This window comes from Macrobrachium nipponense, chromosome 17 (genome assembly GCF_015104395.2).
Source record: "Macrobrachium nipponense isolate FS-2020 chromosome 17, ASM1510439v2, whole genome shotgun sequence".
NCBI lineage: Eukaryota > Metazoa > Arthropoda > Malacostraca > Decapoda > Palaemonidae > Macrobrachium > Macrobrachium nipponense.
The window spans coordinates 32201762-32221019 of record NC_087210.1 but is presented as its reverse complement, the minus strand read 5'-3'; the positions used below and the strand labels follow the sequence as shown (position 1 = coordinate 32221019).

General features: G+C 40.2%; 1 protein-coding gene across 2 annotated transcripts in view; it reads right to left on the bottom strand.

The window, feature by feature from the left end:
- Window positions 1-19258, bottom strand: part of LOC135196168 (NBAS subunit of NRZ tethering complex-like) — a 668624-nt gene that overhangs the window by 40483 nt on the left and 608883 nt on the right. For both annotated transcript variants that reach the window (XM_064222745.1, XM_064222744.1), the window contains 4 exons: window positions 17422-17613; window positions 7059-7286; window positions 6717-6848; window positions 6418-6564 (listed from right to left, as the gene is read on the bottom strand). In XM_064222745.1, the coding sequence (XP_064078815.1) occupies window positions 6418-6564; window positions 6717-6848; window positions 7059-7286; window positions 17422-17613 (699 nt within the window). The remainder of the gene's footprint in view (window positions 1-6417; window positions 6565-6716; window positions 6849-7058; window positions 7287-17421; window positions 17614-19258) is intronic.

The following is a 19258-nucleotide window of genomic DNA, read 5'->3' as shown; positions in this document are numbered from 1 at the left end:
GAAGACTTTCGGTAAAGGTCTAAAGTTAATTCTCCAGCGTCAACAAGGAGACTTGGAATAGGCGAAGTTCTAAACGCTCCTGTAGACAGTCTAATACCAGCATGGTGTATAGAATCTAATACCTTTAATCTGCTTGGGGTGGCTGAGGAGTATATTTCACACCCATAACTAATTTTAGAAAAAATTAAGGCCTTGTATAATTTTAAAATAGTTTTGCGGTCTGCCCCCCATGATGTATGTGACAATACTTTTAAAAGATTCAGAGCCTCAAGACACTTAACTTTTAACGCCTTTAAGTGAGGAACCCATGTCAACCTGCAATCAAATATCAAACCTAAAAATCTAGCTTCATTTACACATGGGATCCGTTGGCCTTTGATGTATTATATCGTGGGTCGGATGTACTCCCCGAATACGACAGAAATGGACAACAGTAGTTTTGTTTGTCGAAAACTTAAATCCATTCATATCAGCCCACTGAATAATTTTGTCAATCGACATCCTAGATCCAGCAAATGATATGGAGAGATCATCTACAAATAATGTTGAGAGAATATCTTGGGGAATGACAGAGGATATCCCATTAATGGCTAGTGCAAATAGTGTTACACTTAGCACACTACCCTGGGGAACTCCTTCTTCCTGACATCTCCTCTCTGATAGAGTTTCCCCCACTCTGACTTGAAAAAATCTATGTGAAACAAATGATTGAATGAACAATGGTAACTCTCCTCGTAACCCCAATTCATGAATGGTTTTAAGTATACCATATCTCCATGCAGTATCATATGCCTTCTCAAGATCAAAAAAGACTGTTACATGGTGCTGTTTGGAAGCAAAGGCTTCACAAATAGAGGATTCCAGTCGCATCAACACATCAGTCGTTGAATGCATTTTTCTAAATCCACACTGGATAGGTGATAAAATACCCTTCTTTTCCAGGTACCATACCAGTCTTACATTGACCATCTTCTCCATGATCTTACATAAACAAGATGTCAATGCAATTGGTCGATAGTTTGCAGCTAAAAACTTATCCTTACCAGGTTTTAAAAAGGCTAAAATAATGGCTAGTTCCCAAACACTTGGATAACTATGATCATCCCATATTCTGTTAATAATGCTTAAAATAAACAACTTGGTATTAACAGGTACATGTTTAATCATTGCATATGGAATTTCATTCGGGTCCAGGGGCTGTATCATTACATGTAGCAAGTGCGGAGTCAAATTCTCTTTCAGTAAAAGGAGAGTTGTATGACTCTTCCCTTCCTGTTGCAAAATTTAAAATTTTCTTTTCTTCATTGCTCCTAAACTGGTGACCAGGAGCTGCTTCACACTTGCGTGATACATTTGAGAAATGATCCGCCAGGGCATTGCTAACGTCAGTTGCTCCAGTCACATACTGATCATTCACCTTCAACACTGGTGGTGGGTTGGGGGTGAATTTGCCTGCTATCTTTTTCACTTTCCTCCACACAGAAGATGGTGGTGTTCTACTGTTAATGGAGGAAACAAAAGACACCCAAGACTGGCGCCTAGCTTCTTTCATGGCACGACGGAACTGTGCTCTACATTTCTTGTATGTAATTAAATTCTCCTCAGTACGGCGTCTGCGCAATCGGGTTAAAGACCTTCTTGTGGCTCTGTGCAGGGCAGTTAGTTCTGAAGACCACCAGGGGACTGGTCGTCGTTTGAATAACCCTGTTGTTTTGGGAATTGAATTGACTCCTGCTGTATGAAGGGTTCCATTCAGCATGTCTATGGCATCATCAATATTTTCAAACTGTTCTGCATTCCCTTCAATTTCGCTTAGCTCACGAAATCTACCCCAGTCTGCCTTGTCAAGATTCCATCGTGGCGATCTCTGTGAAGGTGGACCATTGTTGGTGCTTATAATGATTGGTGCATGATCACTAGTATGCCAATCACCTAATGTCCTCCAATCGAAATCGAGAAGGCAATTAGAGCTTGCGATTGATAGGTCAATGCATGACAAGGTACCTGTCTGGACATGAAAATGTGTGGGCTCTCCTGTATTAAGGAGTCCAACATCCTCATTTTCCACAATTGATGATATAATATTGCCCCTTGTGTTTGCTAAAACATCGCCCCATAAAGGATGTCTACCATTCAAATCTCCCAATAAGAGAAAAGGTTGGGGGAGTTGTTGAATCACCTCTACTAAATTATTATACAAAATATTATCATTTGGAGGTAGGTACAGAGAGCATATTGTATATTTTCTTCCTATATCAATCTGTACAACCACTGCCTGCAGAGGTGTACGAATAGACAAAGATATTTGGGGAACATCTCGACGAACGTAAATGAGACTTCCGCCATGGCTCCCTGCTTGTTGATTATATGGTGTTCTATAGCTAATATACTCTCGAGGACAAGGAGTATTAGCATCAAGCTTGCTCTCTTGTAGACATACAATTATGGGGGAATGCTCATGAATTAGTAGCTTAAGTTCTTCATATTTGGCCCTTAAACCCTGACAATTCCACTGCAAAATGGAGGAGAAAACTATGGATCACTTCTGGAAGACATCTTGGATGAGGTCTTCCCACTGGCAACTTTTAATCTAACATTATTTCCTGTAGGTTTCTTTAGAGATGGTCTTGATATATTGGGTTTTACGTTTGTCTTTTTCTTTGTGTCCTTTTGATCTATTTGTTGAGGCGGATGGTGGACCTCAACTTGAATTTCTGATTTATTCAAGTTATCTTCCAGTTGATCAGAAACACCAATAGATAAAACATCAAATTTATTTGACGTCATAGCTTTAATGTTTCTGATGGAAGGGGGTGAGAGAGATGGAGGTCTCTCTCTTTTTCGATTAATAGGTGGTGGGCTTCTAGGTTTTTGCACCTTCCCCACAACAGGTGCACCAGGCAAGTTGGTTTTAAGTGGAACCTCCATCAAATCAGGCAAGGACATGGCCTGAGAGAGGTTTTTACTACTAATTGTAATGGGGGACGAAGGTAGTACGGGGATGGGCAATGCCCCACTGTTAATACATTGTGGCAAAGCCTCAGAAGGCAATATGCTTACCTCATCATGCAGCATTTTATCATTGGATGGTATATTTCTTTTTATAGAACTATTGGCAGTGCTAGGTGGGTTTGATTTAAGTGCCTTTGCATAACTACTTGATTTATCTAATAGTCTTTTGGCATATCCCACACTTATATGTTCTAAATTGGATTTGTTAAGGGCAGCTTCTTCGGACTTATACAGCTCACAGCTCCGGTCAGTGGATTTATGATTTGAGCTGCAATTTAAACACCTGGCATCAAGTGCACATTCTCCATGGTAAGATTTAGAGCAAATACCACACATTTTTTCGTTTTTGCAAACTTTTGACGGGTGTCCAAATTTAAAACAATTAAAACATTGCAGTGGCTTCTGCTTGAATGGTCGAACTTTAATAACTTCATTTTCAATAATAATACGGGAAGGTACACCAGCATCCTGGAAAGTAAGGATAATCATTGATGTACCCGGGACTTTGTGTACTTTCCATACATTTAGTGGACACATGGCCAGTATCTCCTCCTCTGTAAATTCATACAGATCTCTTTGTTAAAAACTACTCCCCTTCCGTAGCTAAAATTTAGGTGGGGTTTGACATCTAACTTAATATCATCATCATTTGTTTTAAGGTTGGATAGTATTGCAGACTGTGTGCATGATTTGGCATGGATAAGGTAACTATTTTTTCCAAAACGAGATATATCTCCTGGTGCAATAGTTCCTACTTTTTTCTGAATTAATTTGCATATTTGAAATAGTTCCCTGTAACCCCCTGAGATTCAGCTACAAGCCACATCGGTGGTTTTGGCTTCCTCTGGGAAGGCATAACTAAATCAGCATCTTTTTCAAACCAGTCCGCAGGTCTATAAACATCCAAATCCTTTGGTACCTTGTCGCAAAGAGCAGCCATTATATTCAAGTTATTAATTTTGATATTATTAACATTACATATTGCATTAAATGCTTCATCATGACTATTGTAAGATATCCATGAATCCCATTTTGTATCTTCCAGTTTCATTCTTATTTCTGTTATAGATCCATAACACTTAAATTCTTTATATATATTATCATAATTTGTCTCTATTGGAATTTGGGTAACATGAAGGATTCGAAGTTTCCTTGCGTTACCCAGATTACTCAATTTTGGAATATCAATAGAATGGTCCTTCCTAGTTCCGAGGTCATCAACAGAGTTTTCCCTAATTAAATTAGCAGAGGTCGTCAACAGTGTCTGAGGTTCGCCATTCGATCCAGGGGTATTAGAAACATTAATTTCCGTCATTAAATTAGTTGGGGGAAAGAAAAAAAAATTAAGACTGTCTGACATCCCAAAAGAGAACCCCTTACCCTTTCATGAAATTAATTTCTCCACCAATGACACCTGCGAGAGCTGCTTCCCAAATGTCCACTCCCTACCCTACCACAAAGGGATGGTACCACTATGATTAGAGTGGCTCAAGTGTATGCCAAACCCGCTTGATGGGACTGAGAGCATTACAGGAATACAATCATCCCCACTCTAATCATAGTGGCAGGCAAACCGGACAGAATGCCGAGAGTCCTATCTCTATGAAACCGGCCAACCCCTGGAATCCGAAGGCCAAGTTTTGGTTGGAGAATAGTCCCGCATGCCAGTATGGAAATACTGACATTCCAAGGTGTCCAAACATTATCGGGTAGTTGGCAAGACCACCACAGCTCCCACAATTGATTTTGAAAAAATTTCCAATCCCGGATATGATGTCCCCCAAAAAAAAACATCTGGACAGTGAAATGGGTAAGAGTTTTGACAGCAAGGTTGGAGAAAGTTGATAAATATGAAGAAGAATGAAACAATTATAAGTAATAGAAATAGGATGAGAGAAATTTAGAGTCAAACTGAGGAAAAACAAAAATTCCCCAGTTCGAGAGCCCTCTTGCCCGTCACCACGCTTCAGCACGGGAATGATATGCCGTGCTGAAGCCCAATGACTTCATCAAGGCATTCTCTCATTAAGAGGGACCATACAGTGGAACCTCGGTTTTTGTATGCCTCTCATTTCATATGTTTCAGTTTTCGTAAACTTTTTGTCCGAAATCTTGTCTTGGTTATTGTACGCTTCCTTGATTTTCATACACTCTGTAACGCTCCATCTGGGCCCAGCTCGTGAAGCGGGCTCCGTATAAAGCGCCCAAACAAAGCATCCTGTTTTCTCTCGTGACCCATTCTGGCTTTGTTTCTCACCTAACAAGCATCTCGGCGCTCGTAGTCTGCATTGCCGCAAATGTTTCTTATGTTTTGTGCAATATTTCACCATAAAACTCATTACAAAGTAGTCATCATGGGGCCCAAGAAAGGTGTAAGTGTCACCCCTTTGGTGAAACAGACCAGAAATACGATAGATTCAAGAAAGAACTTGTAGCAAAGTATGAAAGTGGGACACGTGTAGCTGATCTCGCTAGGATGTACGGTACGTCGGTGTCAACGATCAGCTCTATCCTAGCAAAGAAAGATGAAATCAAGGCAGCTCATGTTGCGGAAGGGGTAACGTCATTATCTAAATCGGAGATCTCAACTAGTGGAAAATGTTGAAAAGTTGCTGTTGGTATGGATCAACAAAATACAGTTAGTACGTAGGTGATAGTGTGTCTGAAGCGATCATTTGTGTGAAAGCGAGGATGCTGCATGCCGATTTAAGTAAGAAAATGCCAACAACAAGTGCTGCTCTTAGTGATTTCAAGGCCAGCAGAGGCTGGTTTGAAAAATTCAGAAAAGCGTACAGGCATCCATAGTGCCAGTGAAGAACAAAGAGTGAAAAACAAAGTGGGGAAGTAACCTCTGACAGTGCTACTAAAAAACCTAGAGAAGTAACCCCAGAAGGTTAATGATACCTGAAGTCCTTCTGGAGGGGGATTCCCCTTCCAAAGAGTAACCTCTCCTCTCCTCTCCGTCTACCATACGCTAACAAAGTCTTCCGTAAAAATAAGAGTGATGTTAAATGTTCATTATTCATTTATATTTATTTCTCATTCTTTTCTGTATGTAAAACTGTGTTTATTCCCTGTAAAATGTATTTTTTTTTAATATTTTGGGGGTCTGGAACGCATCAATACAGGCAGTCCCGGGTTATTGGTGGACTCCGTTATCAGCGATCCGGACAAGTGCCATAAAATCGGCGATTTATGGTGCCATAACGGGACTAGTTCTGGTTAAGGTGCCTATTTATGGTATTTTATAATCTTGAGTTCATTTACATTTTTGCCCCAAGGAAAACTCAACATATGATCCTTTTAATCTTAAATACTGTGCAATATGTATTGCTATCAACAGTTGGAATCCTGGTACTAGAGGATACCAATTAAAGTAGAAGCGTAAAAGTAATGCATATTTACCTCATCTAAAGCTTTTATATTTTTCAGAACCTCGGCATGTAAGATTTCATCTTCAGAGAGCAGTGCTACTTTTGAACTGTATCTTAAAGATAAACGGCCAAGAGCTTGCAATTTCTTGACAAGAAGTGTCATTGATTCTCTTGGTAGCTGAAATGGAAATGTAAATACAGTTCATAAAATATAAATGCTATAATTGGAACTTACAATATAGAATAAATTAAAATGACATTATGAATAATCAAATTAGCATATTTAATCCTCACCAAAACCAAATCAAGAGCAATAGGTGATGTACTTACTTGATTCTGTTTTACTGCAACTTGTGCTGACTCCCAAATAACCTCTAATCCAACAATAGGATTACCTCTGGTAACCTCCATTGTTTTGGTCAGAACCAATATCCAAGGATTAGTGACAGCATTTTCATATTCCTATTTAAACAAAGGCACAGAACAAGAAAGAAATTAAAATGTATCTCCAAAGCAATCAATAAATATGAGAAATGATTTTATGATGCAATTTTGAGTAATTAAAAAAAATAAAGATTAGCACACCAATTTCAACAAAACTAACATATAGTACATAATTGTAAACCAAAAATCAAAAGTACCATGTATCAACAGAATATATTTAGCTATTACCTCTGGACCAAATGGTGGCCATAGTTTAAGTAGGTTGATTATTGCCTGGGTCTGCTGTATTGAATTAATATGAGTCAGCAGTGTGTCAAGTAAGCTTGCACGAGCTGCTCCTGAAGCCAGATGTTCTGGTTTCACACTAATAATATCATCTGGCCATGCAGCTCCTACAACATCACCTGTTTTCATGACACGAACAAGCTGTAGGTCTGCCTCATTTAGTGAGAGATACTGTAATATAAGGAATATATGATGTCAGTTGGAAAAAAAATGCTACATGCTCTCCTGTCATACAAGACCCCTTCTAACTGTCTAGCAAAGAAACTTTTAAAAATTTTACTATTCAGTCTATAACTCTTAACAGACTGTGTAATACAAACATGCAAAGGGCAATGAATCCTAGTTATTTACCTTAGCTGAAGCAAATACCAGTGGACAGTCTAGAAAACTGTAATTTTTGTATTAAACAATAATAATCACCTAACATGCTCTGGCATAGCTACCTAGTTAGCAGCATTCTAAATGGTTATTATTCTGCATTAAATAAATGGCTAGTTATAACTTATACATACTATACTAAACAGCATTGTTTACTGTTCAACTTAATGTTCTTACAAGATAAAATGCTGTCACTCCAGAATCCACACAATACCCATTAGTTTTGTAATGTATTGGCATATTAAACCCATTGGAATTCAAAACTGCAAATTTAATTATTATATGTAAATTATGATAATAATCAGGCTTTTAAAAACCATGTAACACTACGGGCTCTTGTTTCTGGAGGGACAAAAAAGGGATTTTGACAAAGGAAAAATCTATTTCTGGGGGAAGACCTGTGTCGCCCAGTGAAATGTTCCTACAGCACTCATTTCTAGGTATAAATAATGCTAAATATACCAGAGAAAAAGCCATATGGAATGCCAGAGTTACTACCTCTGGCTCGCTCACCCTCAAAGGGTGTTGGTATAGCATCAGGGGCGAGTGGAAGCCACTATCACAGATACTTCACCAAATAGATCTCTCCTCTCTCAAAATCCCCCTCTGCAGAGGTGCTGTTACAACGGTTACCTTCCGCTCGCTACTACTACTGCCTCTGCCAAGAACGCCATTCTTTCAATAGCACTCGAAGCGTTAACACGTTTGTTTTTACTACAAGGTATTTTGTGATTTTTAGAAGTCATCATGTCTTCAGACCTTCAAGAAGCATCTTCATCTAAGTTGAGTATATTATTTTTTGGCTTTGAACGCAGTTAGGCAACTATGCATCAAGTATGGTGTTGTTTAATAATGAAGCGTTGGCATGGGAGCTGAGCATTGCTGTTCCTGGGTCGGCCTTTTTGGATGCATTGTAGACCGCGTACTTATTCATCTCAACTTTTTATTGCGGTGTATATTTTATGTTCACCGTTTTTGCACATCACAGTATACGTTACTGTTGTTGTGAAATTTTACCATTTCGCTTCTGATGGGTACCAATAGGTTGATGTATCATGGTTTGAACCATTACATTATTTAGCCTCTTTAGGGGGTTTCCCTCATTTATCATCAGTCCTTCAGGAGTGATTTGGTTCCCTTACGAGAGTGCAGTGATTTTTTTTTTTTTTTTTTTAAATCCTACATCATGCGCGAGTATTGTGTTTGAGGCGACCTAGGCTAGCCTAGCGATACTCCATTTTAGTTTTGGGAGGTAAAGGAACATTCATTCATTCGCGGTGCTCATGCATGTAGTGTATGTGGTATTATTTATTTTATTATAATATTATTATATTGCTAATTGTATTTTGATGAGGTTTGGAAGTCCTACACGAATATCTACCTACCCTAGCCTACCTGACCAGGTCTAGGCTAGGTTTTGGAAGGTAGGCTAGTGGTTGAGAGTACTTCTCACTACCCATAGTTGGTACTAGTCCTGGCTAACCTGACCAGACTGACATATTAGTTTTGGAGGGTGATCCATTACTAGAGAGTTCCTCTCTTGTTACATAATGTAGGTGCTAGGCCTATCTTACCTGACCAGGTTGATATATTCGATTTTGGAGGGTTAGGTTAGGCTCTAGTGTGTCCTCTTTCGTGACGAACTAGTAGGCGCCAATCCTAGGCTACCTGACCAGATCGGGCTATCCATTTTTGGAGGGTTAGGCTAGGCTTGTAGATGGGCTTGCCTTTATTCGTTGGTACTTCCAATAATTTCTTATCAATAAATTTTGTAAAGTATAGCCTTGGCTATTACCTCCTTTAGGGTGTCAGTTGGCCTGCCATCTTCTGCCCCTTTAGTAGTAGGCTATTTCACGGCTTCTCGGAGGCTGGTAATCCCCTGACCGGTTGCTGTTGCCAGGCGATTACTAGTTTACCTTTCTCCTCCGGGCTCTTCCTTCCGTTCCGGACCTGTTCCGGTGGTGCTTCGTTAGCTCGCTGACCAAGTAATCCTACCGGTGAGCAGCAGCTGGAGCGTCGAGCACTGTTCCGGGGGATTAGTCGGAGGAGGTTAAGGATTAGAAGATTATGTAGTCTCTGTTGGTATGTCTCCGGGCCTGTGTTTATTCCAGCGAGGTGTGATCTACCATCACATTCGCCAGGATGTTATACGCCGGAGTTCTTAGTACCACTGTTCCCGCCGCTCTATTTTCCGTATTTCTCTGGTGTTATCGCTGCTTCCCCACTCCGGTGGGGGCGGAACTAGGCTTAGAGAATGCGTTTCCAATTGACTTGGAATTGCTACTCTACTCTGGTGCGATCAGACTCAGGCTTAGGTTTTACCTTGTTTCCCTGTTCTGCTCGTATCAGGCCAACTCCGCCGGTCATGGCTATTGCAATAATGAAATTATGGATTCCGGAGCAGGCGGAGACATTCAGAGCTTTAATGTTAAGTAAAATGTTAAGTAAAATTTTATTTAATAGCTGATGTTTACCTTTCGCTGGTTTTAGTAGAACTAGTCTAAGTGTACACATACCTCCGGAATTAACTCCGGCGGAACTATTTTGGCGATACTCATGTATCAGTTCCAACTTACAGATGGTACGTTGTCTGGAGTTGGGGTGCGCAGCCGTTCTCCAGCAACCGTGTGGGCATGAGGTCTGCCGATCTCATGCCAGCTGTGCGGTGCAGGTTGACGACCTCTTAGTCTGGCATCCAGATGGCTGTGAAGTGTGTTACGCTTTGGTGGGGAACGTGACTAATGAGTCAGTAGGTACCATCCTCACCTCAGTAATGTTTTTGATTTTTAGGATATAGTTCCGCCACTGGAGGATCTGATTTTGTCCTCTCTTACAGACCCCTCTGGTGTTCAAGGCCTCCTCATTTTCGAACCTTAGGGTCTGGGTGGGGGGTTATGGGAGGAATGTTGCTGCTGGATGCCCCTACGTGCTGTCGGAGGAGATGTGTTCTCTCCTTTATCCAAACGCAAGGACGTCGGCAGCAGCACCTAGGGAAGTGGCGGCCCCTATCATCGAGAGGATCCGTTTGGAAACCCAGGCCCCTCCGGAAGACCAAGAGGGCTTTTGTGCGAAGAGGTGACAGAGGAAGTGGCGGCCATCAGTCTGCATCGCGAGCCAATGACCGTCGACTCACAGGAAGAAGGTAGGGAGGTAAGTGAGGCAGGTGGCTTTAGATCTAAAACACTTGCTTTTAGCCCAACTCCTTCTTCTTCCTCTTCTTTTTAGGGCTTCTCGAAGTCCATGATCCTTGGGGATAGGTCTGGTTCTGTGATCCCCAAGGTGAAAACCCAGAAAAAGAAGTCCCTGCCGAAGGCTGCCAGACCAACTAAGCCTTCTCCGGCGGGCTCCGCCAGGTCGTCATTGGCCCCCAAGCCTTTGGCTTCCTCGGCAAAAGCTACTCCCCTGCCTAAGGGGTCGAGAGCTAAGGGTTCTAAAGCCAGACCGATGGAGTCCGGCTTCGACCCTGATGCCTTCGCTAATCTTCTCATGGAGAAGATGGGCAGTATTGTGGACTCGAGATTCCAATCGATGTCCTCTCAGCTCGCCTCGGGTTTAGAGACGTCGGGACAGTCCATCCTGTCTCTGACTCAGAGACTACAGACTCAGGAGAGCTTGCTGGCCGGACTTATCCAGTCTGGAGGCACACAGCAGTCCTTTATTGTGCCGGATGCATCTAAGCTCCTGCCATTCGAGGGCAACAACCCATGGCGGTTGGCGCTGCATGCTCCCTTTTCGGATGGCATGCTGACAATTGAAGACTGCGGAACCCGTCCCGTGGAAAATTACGAGTTCTTCCCAGCGGACCTCCAGTTTCCCTTCCCAGGCTACGCTCGGTTAGCCGAGGAAGCGTTTGTCAGGGTAGACAGGGTCCCAAAGGAGACTGTGATCTATCCTAGGGATCAGGCACAGTCGGCATGGGTCCCCACCCTTTCGGAATGGGATTGCCTCAACACCAAGTTGACGCCACACAAAGGTTGCTACACCACGTTCGTGGTGGGGGATAACATCCCGACCCCTTGCACATCTAAGATCGCGGAGTTAACTCTGCAGGCCAGAATGGAGGAGAAGCCAATGCCTCAGCTTTGAGAGACAGGGCCTACCTCTCTCCTCTTTCCCGGAGATTTGGAGTGCTGGGTGGGTGCTCCGGAAACGTTCACAGTGAGCAAACTCGATCGGGAGTGTGCTTCCACATAGTTTAGTGAACGGTTACCCAGAATTCCGGAAGTCATGGTAAAGCAGAGTTTGAGGCAAAGTGTAGACTGAGTAGGTCGATCAACTCGGTTACTACTCAGAGTTGATGGCCTTTGTCTACGCTGGGGAACCTCTATTTTGGGTCCTAACAAAGCCGCTGCTGCAGACTTTCCAGTGTGACCTGTATGACTTTGTGGTTGCTAGGCGGAACTGCAGGAAGCATGTCTTTGCCAATGCTTCCATCAGACATGAGCTTAATAAGCTTATTAAGGCATCGATCTGGGGACCCAACCTCTTTCCTGTATCGGACATAATGCTTCTCTGTTTCAGAGATGTACTTGAAGGCCTGGCCACTTAAAAGGGCCATTTTTCTGTTATACTTCGTGTTTCTTTGGTCTCAGCATGTTTGAAATAACAAATGTAAATATAACTATTGTTTACTATATATGTATAATATTATATTATATATATATATATCTATATATATAATATATATATATATATATATATATATATATATATATATATATAAAATAGTAAACACTCTGCTTCTGTGAAGCCAGGCTTTCCAAAACACAAAAATGTACATAAACAATACACAATGTGAATATTACTAAGAATATACACTACAGGTAATAGGAAAAGAGTGCTAGGCAACTGCTTGTGGTATGGAATACTTCAAGGACAAATGCTCAACACTTAGAAGAAAAGCCACTCGTACAACAGTTATGAAGAAATCACAGAAAATCTGAGAAAAAATAGACATTCCAATCCACTGTGTTTTGCCAGTGTCAAGAGTAGCCATGCAGTATTTAAACACCTGAAGGTATTTGTGTGAGGAGTGCAAATACAATACAATTATCCAAAAAGTTAGAACTATTCCCCAAGTATATGTACTGTGGGATTATTTCTGGTTTCAAATTTTGGACAATACGTATTTATCGAAAGTATATCATATATGGCGGCATATAAGACTATTCAACATATAGATGACCACCCATTTTTCATGTATGTTTAAGTTAGTGGCATGTTTGCCATAAAAGATGACCCCAATTTATATTAAATACAATTATCAGCTGATGTAAGTCAATTGGTACAAATAAAATCAATAATTACTGGAAATCTTGTACCATAAATGTATAAATTCGTTATCTTCAAGATTTTAAAGAGTTTGGCAAAGCTCACCATTACGAACAAATACTTTTGTATTCCCTTTGGAAAAATATAAATATCACAAATGCTCAACGCCTGTGACGTCACTATCAGTGGAATAATACCCATTGGAAGTATATCTGCATGAATGTATTCCTTTAAAACAAGAAAGAACCCTGATATATTAAGGATAACAAGGGAACTATCACAAATCCCTTCATTTTGATTATATAAAACTACCAATAAACCAAGGAAATATTGGCCTTTAATAAATAACATAGCTCGTAAGTCAAGCACAACTGGGAACTACAAGCATGGCCATGTTTCATAAACAAGGAAGTTAGGCCAGTACAGGCAGTCCCCAGTTATCAGCGATCCGGTTTTATGGGGCTTGTCTAGCACTGAAAATCGCAGATTTTTGACACCATAATGCACCAATTTCTGGTTATTGGCACTGATAATACAGTTATGGCACCGACACATACCTAACAGAAGCGGCATTAACCGGTTATCAGCGGCATAAATCGTCAATTTTCTGTTATCTGCGATATTTGCTTATCATCAAGCCGTTGGAACGGAACCCCTGACGATAACAGGGGACTGCCTGTACCTGATTTACCCTTTCAGTAACTTTAAATTATCAATCAATGTTAAAAGGGCATTGTATAATAAGTATTAATAATAAAATTTTCTATAGTATTGCCTTATAATAATGGTGTCACTAGTGATTCACTTCAATCACCTACGGTTTTACCGTTATTACAGTTTTGTTTAGTGTCGATAGTTGTGACGGTAGTTAACATTGACATAACTATGGACACTTCAGGGTATCATAACCTTGACAGGATTTAAGGTTTGCTTTTTCTACTCTGTGTGTAAGATGATCCCCATTTTGGGGGAGATTTTTTTTTAGGTTAAAAGGTCATCTTATACACCGGCATATACAGTAGTTCAGGGTTCATTAATGAATCAGACCATCACTTGCATTACTGTGAAGGATGATATCACTTGGCTTTGGGTAAAGTAAGGAACCTGCCCCATGCATATGGTGATGTGACCGAGAGGGCAAAGGAGCTGGCATAGCTCTCCATATGCTAGGCTGACTTGCTTCCCTGGCAAAAAGCTCTATCTGACACTCACTGGACTGACAGAGGATAGTCCAGAGGCAGGCTCATGTGTGGTTATAGAATGTGAAAGTCAGTACAGAAGACAGAAGGGACTAAATACAGTAACCCCCCTATTCGCTCTCAAGATTCGAGGACTCATCGATTTGTGGATTTTTCTGTGGAACCTATCTACAAATTATTCACGAAAAATTCAGCAATTTGCAGACTTTTTCCTTCAAGAAATATTTGCTAATTAGTATACATATTTTGATGTTATTTTCATGACTAAATAAATTTTTTTTTATAAAAAGATGATTTACTAATTTTCAAATATATCTATTATTATTAAATTTTACATGATTAAATAATAACATTAAATAATAAAAATAATAATTCTCTCTCTCTCTCTTTCTCCCTTCCTACCTCACACACACACACACACACACTCTCTCTCTCTCTCTCTCTCTCTCTCTCTCTCTCTCTCTCTCTCTCTCTCTCTCTCTCTCACTGAGATGAGAGAAGTTTTGTGTACTCACATAAATGTTCTCTCTGCAAGGGTAGATGTTGCCACTGACCAAATCAATTTCTACCTTGCTTCATCTCTCTCTCTCTCTCTCTCTCTCTCTCTCTCTCTCTCTCTCTCTCTCTCTCTCTCTCTCATACCAAAGGGTAGAATGAGAAATGGATAGATACTTAGTTCAAGCCCCTCCCCCTTCACTCTCTCTCTCCTCCTCTCTCTCTTCTCTCTCCTCTCTCTCTCCTCTCTCTTCCCCCCCCCCCCTCTCTCTATACCAAAGGGTTAAGAATAAAAGAAATTAGAGATGGACAGATAGATACTTAGTTCAGGCCTCTCTCTCTCTCTCTCTCTCTCTCTCTCTCTCTCTCTCTCTCTCTCCCAGGAAAAGATATGTACTACTGGTAATTTGAGTCTCTTTAACCAATTGGTATTAACATATACTATGCACACTGTGTGTGTGTCTCCATAGTGTTTTAAAAGTGTATAGTAAAGGTAATACATCTTTTGAAAGATTAATACAGTGATAGGACAATAATTTAAGGTATATTTGATGTAGGATAATACTCTCAGTATACGTACATTATTTTTTAACTTTCAAAAAATACTGGGGGTCTACTATTCTTGTGCTAGGAAGAGCTTGGTGAGAATGATCAGGGGATAGGAAGAACACACGTTAAGTTATGTTCATTGGGAACACTTCCCGATTATCTAGGCCTAACTGTTCCAAAACTACCAAATCCACATTGGAATTAATATCTTTAACAAGGTGTTACCTGTTCCTATGTTTCTCTCCTGTTCCTGTGCTTAACAGATAGTTTCTCAAGACTTTAAAGGCCAATCACTTGCCTTAATGATACAAGTCAAACATTGTGTGTGGCCACATTGGTTATTTCTGCAATATCTAGCTTTATTAAGTTTTTTTTATTATATACTGAAGACACCCAACACAAAGCAAAAGGTAGAACTATACCAATATTCCAGCATAGTACAAGAAAAAACTACCAAAATACTTCTCAACCACCAGACCACAGTAGAGAACTAACCAAGGCACAGACAAGATAGGCCAACGAACATCTCTTTTTCTTCCTCAATTCTTGAGCAAGCCAATGGCTTGAAACGTTTAAGTACATATGTGAATGTTTGTTTGTTTGTATGGTGTTTTTATGTTGCATGGAACCAGTGGTATTTCAGCAACGGGACCAACGGCTTTACGTGACTTCCAGACCACATCGAGAGTGAACTTTTATCACCAGAAATACACATCTCTGACCCTTCAATGGAATGCCCGAGAATCGAACTCGTGGCCACCAAGGTGGCACGCCAACACCATACTGACCATGCCACTGAGGCGCCATGTGAATATTTGGTAAGATTCTGAGATATAATAAAAAATCAGTGGGTTCCAAAACAGCAGATGCACAGCAGATTCATTGTCCTACTTATTTCAGATTATATCCACTGAGGATTTGATCGATTGAGAATTTGAACATAAATAACTTAAATAACTTTCATCTTGAAAGACCAGTATTAATGTATGTATTAGAAACATGGGCTCTAAGAAGAAAGGAGGAAGTACAGCTTGAGAGAACAGAGATGAGAATGTTGAGCAGGATTATTGGAATATCGCTGCTTGAGAGATAGAAAAATGACAAAATAAGAAGGGTGGGTTAAGTAAAGACTACAGAGGTAATAAGAGGGTCAATATTGAGGTGGTATGGGCATGTGTTGAGGATGGATGACGAGAAGGGAGTGAAGAGGGCTTGGAAGGAACCTGTTAGAGGAAGAAGATCGAGAGGGAGACAGTGAATTAGATGGCTAGATAAAGTGAAAGAAGATATGGAGAGAAGAGGTTTGGTGGAGGATGATGCCTTTGACAGAAGGCAGTGGAAAAGGTGCATCAGGCATCTGACTCCTTAATGTAGGAACAACTGTGAGAAAGAAGAGGAAGAACTTCCATCTTGATACTGAAAAGGCATTATATACCATTAACTATAAAAACTCAAGATACAGTTTGGGCCTTGCCATATGTGGGGGTTTGGTCCCAGGACCCACCTGTTAGGATATGAGAGAGATATAATACTGGAAGGGAAATTATGAGATAATGATGAATAGGTGATGAAAATGGCTCAAAGACATACTCTGCACTGACCAAGAGAGAACACTATGTGACAAGAGTCACCTGTACACCTGTGGTCACCAGAAGTTAAGACGACCCAGATCCTACTTGGCTGAGAACTGGAAGATGGGAGGCTTTGTGAAGTGAAAGCACAGGAAAAAGACAGTAATAGAATGAATATATTTGCAACAACTAAACCTTTCCTTCTACTAAGACTTAAAAATTGTTTCATTTAGTAAACTAAACTCAATTAATGACCTGCAAGACAGAATTAAATATATGCACGTACACAGAACATAGTACATAAATTCTTTCTCTCTATCAATATTGATTATGTAATAATAGTGAATTTATCCAGGTGACCCCAACACTGCCCTTGTACACAATGACCAGACCTGCTGTATTCTTTCTTGAGGGAAGATATACATGGCTCCAACTTTATATGTATTACGTAAAGAGTTAATAAAAACGGGTAAGTCTAATACTTGTTTACATTAAGCTGAACTGGTTTCTGCATTTTCTTTACATCTTTGGCAAGCTTGGAGCATAAAGGAAATTAAAATTTCGCTTTGGAATGCCTTTGGATTTATCTTTTATATATTTAAACTAAAATCTTATGACACATGAGTTGCACACAAGCTAAGAGCCAACGTTACTTAGTTTTGCAAAAAATATACAGCAATATTTGATGTAACTTAATGCAATTCACGAGAAAATTCTTGAGTGATTGCATTGTAAATAGTATATAACGTTCACTTTTAATACATTTAAAATAAAAAAAATTCTCTTTCTCACGGTCATGTTCCAAGTAGTGTAATTACCCAATATTCTTACAGTTACTCTTACCTTTTCTGAAATTGTTAGAATATCCACTTTAGTTTTCAAAGGTACAGATTCCTCTTGGCATAGGTTTCTCAGTTCATCTAAAACTTCTTCTTCTGACAATAGATCTCCTCCATTTTCTAGATAATCCTTTATTTGTTGTAATATGTGATCCAGAACAGCAAGTAAATCCCGCCCTTCTGCTTCTACTTCTATCTGCAATATTGCATGTCATTACCTTCCAACCTTGATGCACAAAGGAGTAGCAGTATGTATATACTATCAAAATGATAAAAAATCTGTATGTGTGACCACCACTCTGATATGCTTGTAAAGTATGTACTTACACAATTTCTAAAATATGTATTCACGTTCAATTAATGGATACATCAAAAGTTCATAAATGTGGACTCCATTCTTATTACATATTATTATTATTATTATTATTATTATTATTATTATTATTATTATTATTATATTACAGGGGGTCCTCGAGTTACGACGTTGATCCGTTCTTAAGATGCGTCGTAACACTTTTCAGCGTAAGTCGGAACATTGAAAAATACCACATGATTTAATGTAAATACCTATCAATAACAACGAGAGAACAATTCCTTACCTTTATTAATTTGATTGGCTTGCACACTGGAGAGGAAGCTGCGGTGCTGGAGAGACTGGGGGAGGTTAGTGAAGAGAAAAAGAACCTCCAGAAGTTGACTGGAGATGCGAGGCAGGTGATTCTTGAGGTGAGGCAGAACATACAATCTTTTCGCCTTCTCCTGAATCACCATAAGGCTGACTGGGATACGCCGTTGATTTTTGGTCTTCCAACCAAAGCACCAATAACCTTTCCATTTCAATTATTAGACCACTATGCTGCTTAGTTATCACTGTCGCTTTCATAGGAGCAGATCCTTTCACATGTTCAACGATTACGCTCTTTATCTTTGATAATGGTAGCAACGGTCGAACGGCTAAGGCCAAGCGAGCGGCCAATGTTTGTTGGCGTTTCTCCCTTCTCAGATTGCTTTATAATGTCCACTTTAATTTCCATGGTGATGGCCTTTCTTTTCTTCGATGCACTACCATCAGAAGAGTCCGCCTTGCGCTTGGGAGCCATAACAAAGAGCAAAAAGTTACAAAAACGATACAACACGAGGGAGAGAGAGGCAGTGTAAACAACCAAAATGGCGTATGGGCGAGGAATGAGCGTAGCGAAGCGACGCCGTCCTCTCCCCCACAAAGCGTATTCTTCCGCCGTGCGCCCGGAACTAGTTCGCGTTTGTTTACGTTGCTTACGACGCTAAACCGCGTAAGACGGAACGACGCAAAATATTATTTTTTATATTTTTATGGGGGCGCGTTCGTAACCACGAAACATGGTAAGTCGAGACCAGCGTAACCCGAGGACTTACTGTATTCAGTTTGAATACACTCATACAGAACAAGTCAAAAAGGTAAGTAATGGCTGAGAAACTCCCAAGGATAAAATGCCCATGGATGAAAAAAAAAGAAAAAAAAAATACAGACATAAAGTAGGCTACTATGTACCGTCAGCCCCCCTATTCGTGGACTCGTGTATTTGTGGTATTTTTCTATGAGAAATATCCACAAATTACTGAATTCTCATATCAATTTCATGATTAAAAGCACTTTTTGTGATAAAACTACTTAAAAAAACCAGGTATGTACATATAAGCATTTTTTTAGTGGGTTTTTCTTGAGTTGGAACTGACAAAATAGGCTTTTCTGGGCTCAGCCGTGTCGCTCCCGGAAATGTGTCCTCTTTAGCACTATTTCTAGTAAAATATTGCTATAATACCAGAGAACTGCTAAATTGGACATGTCAGAAGTCTCTGAC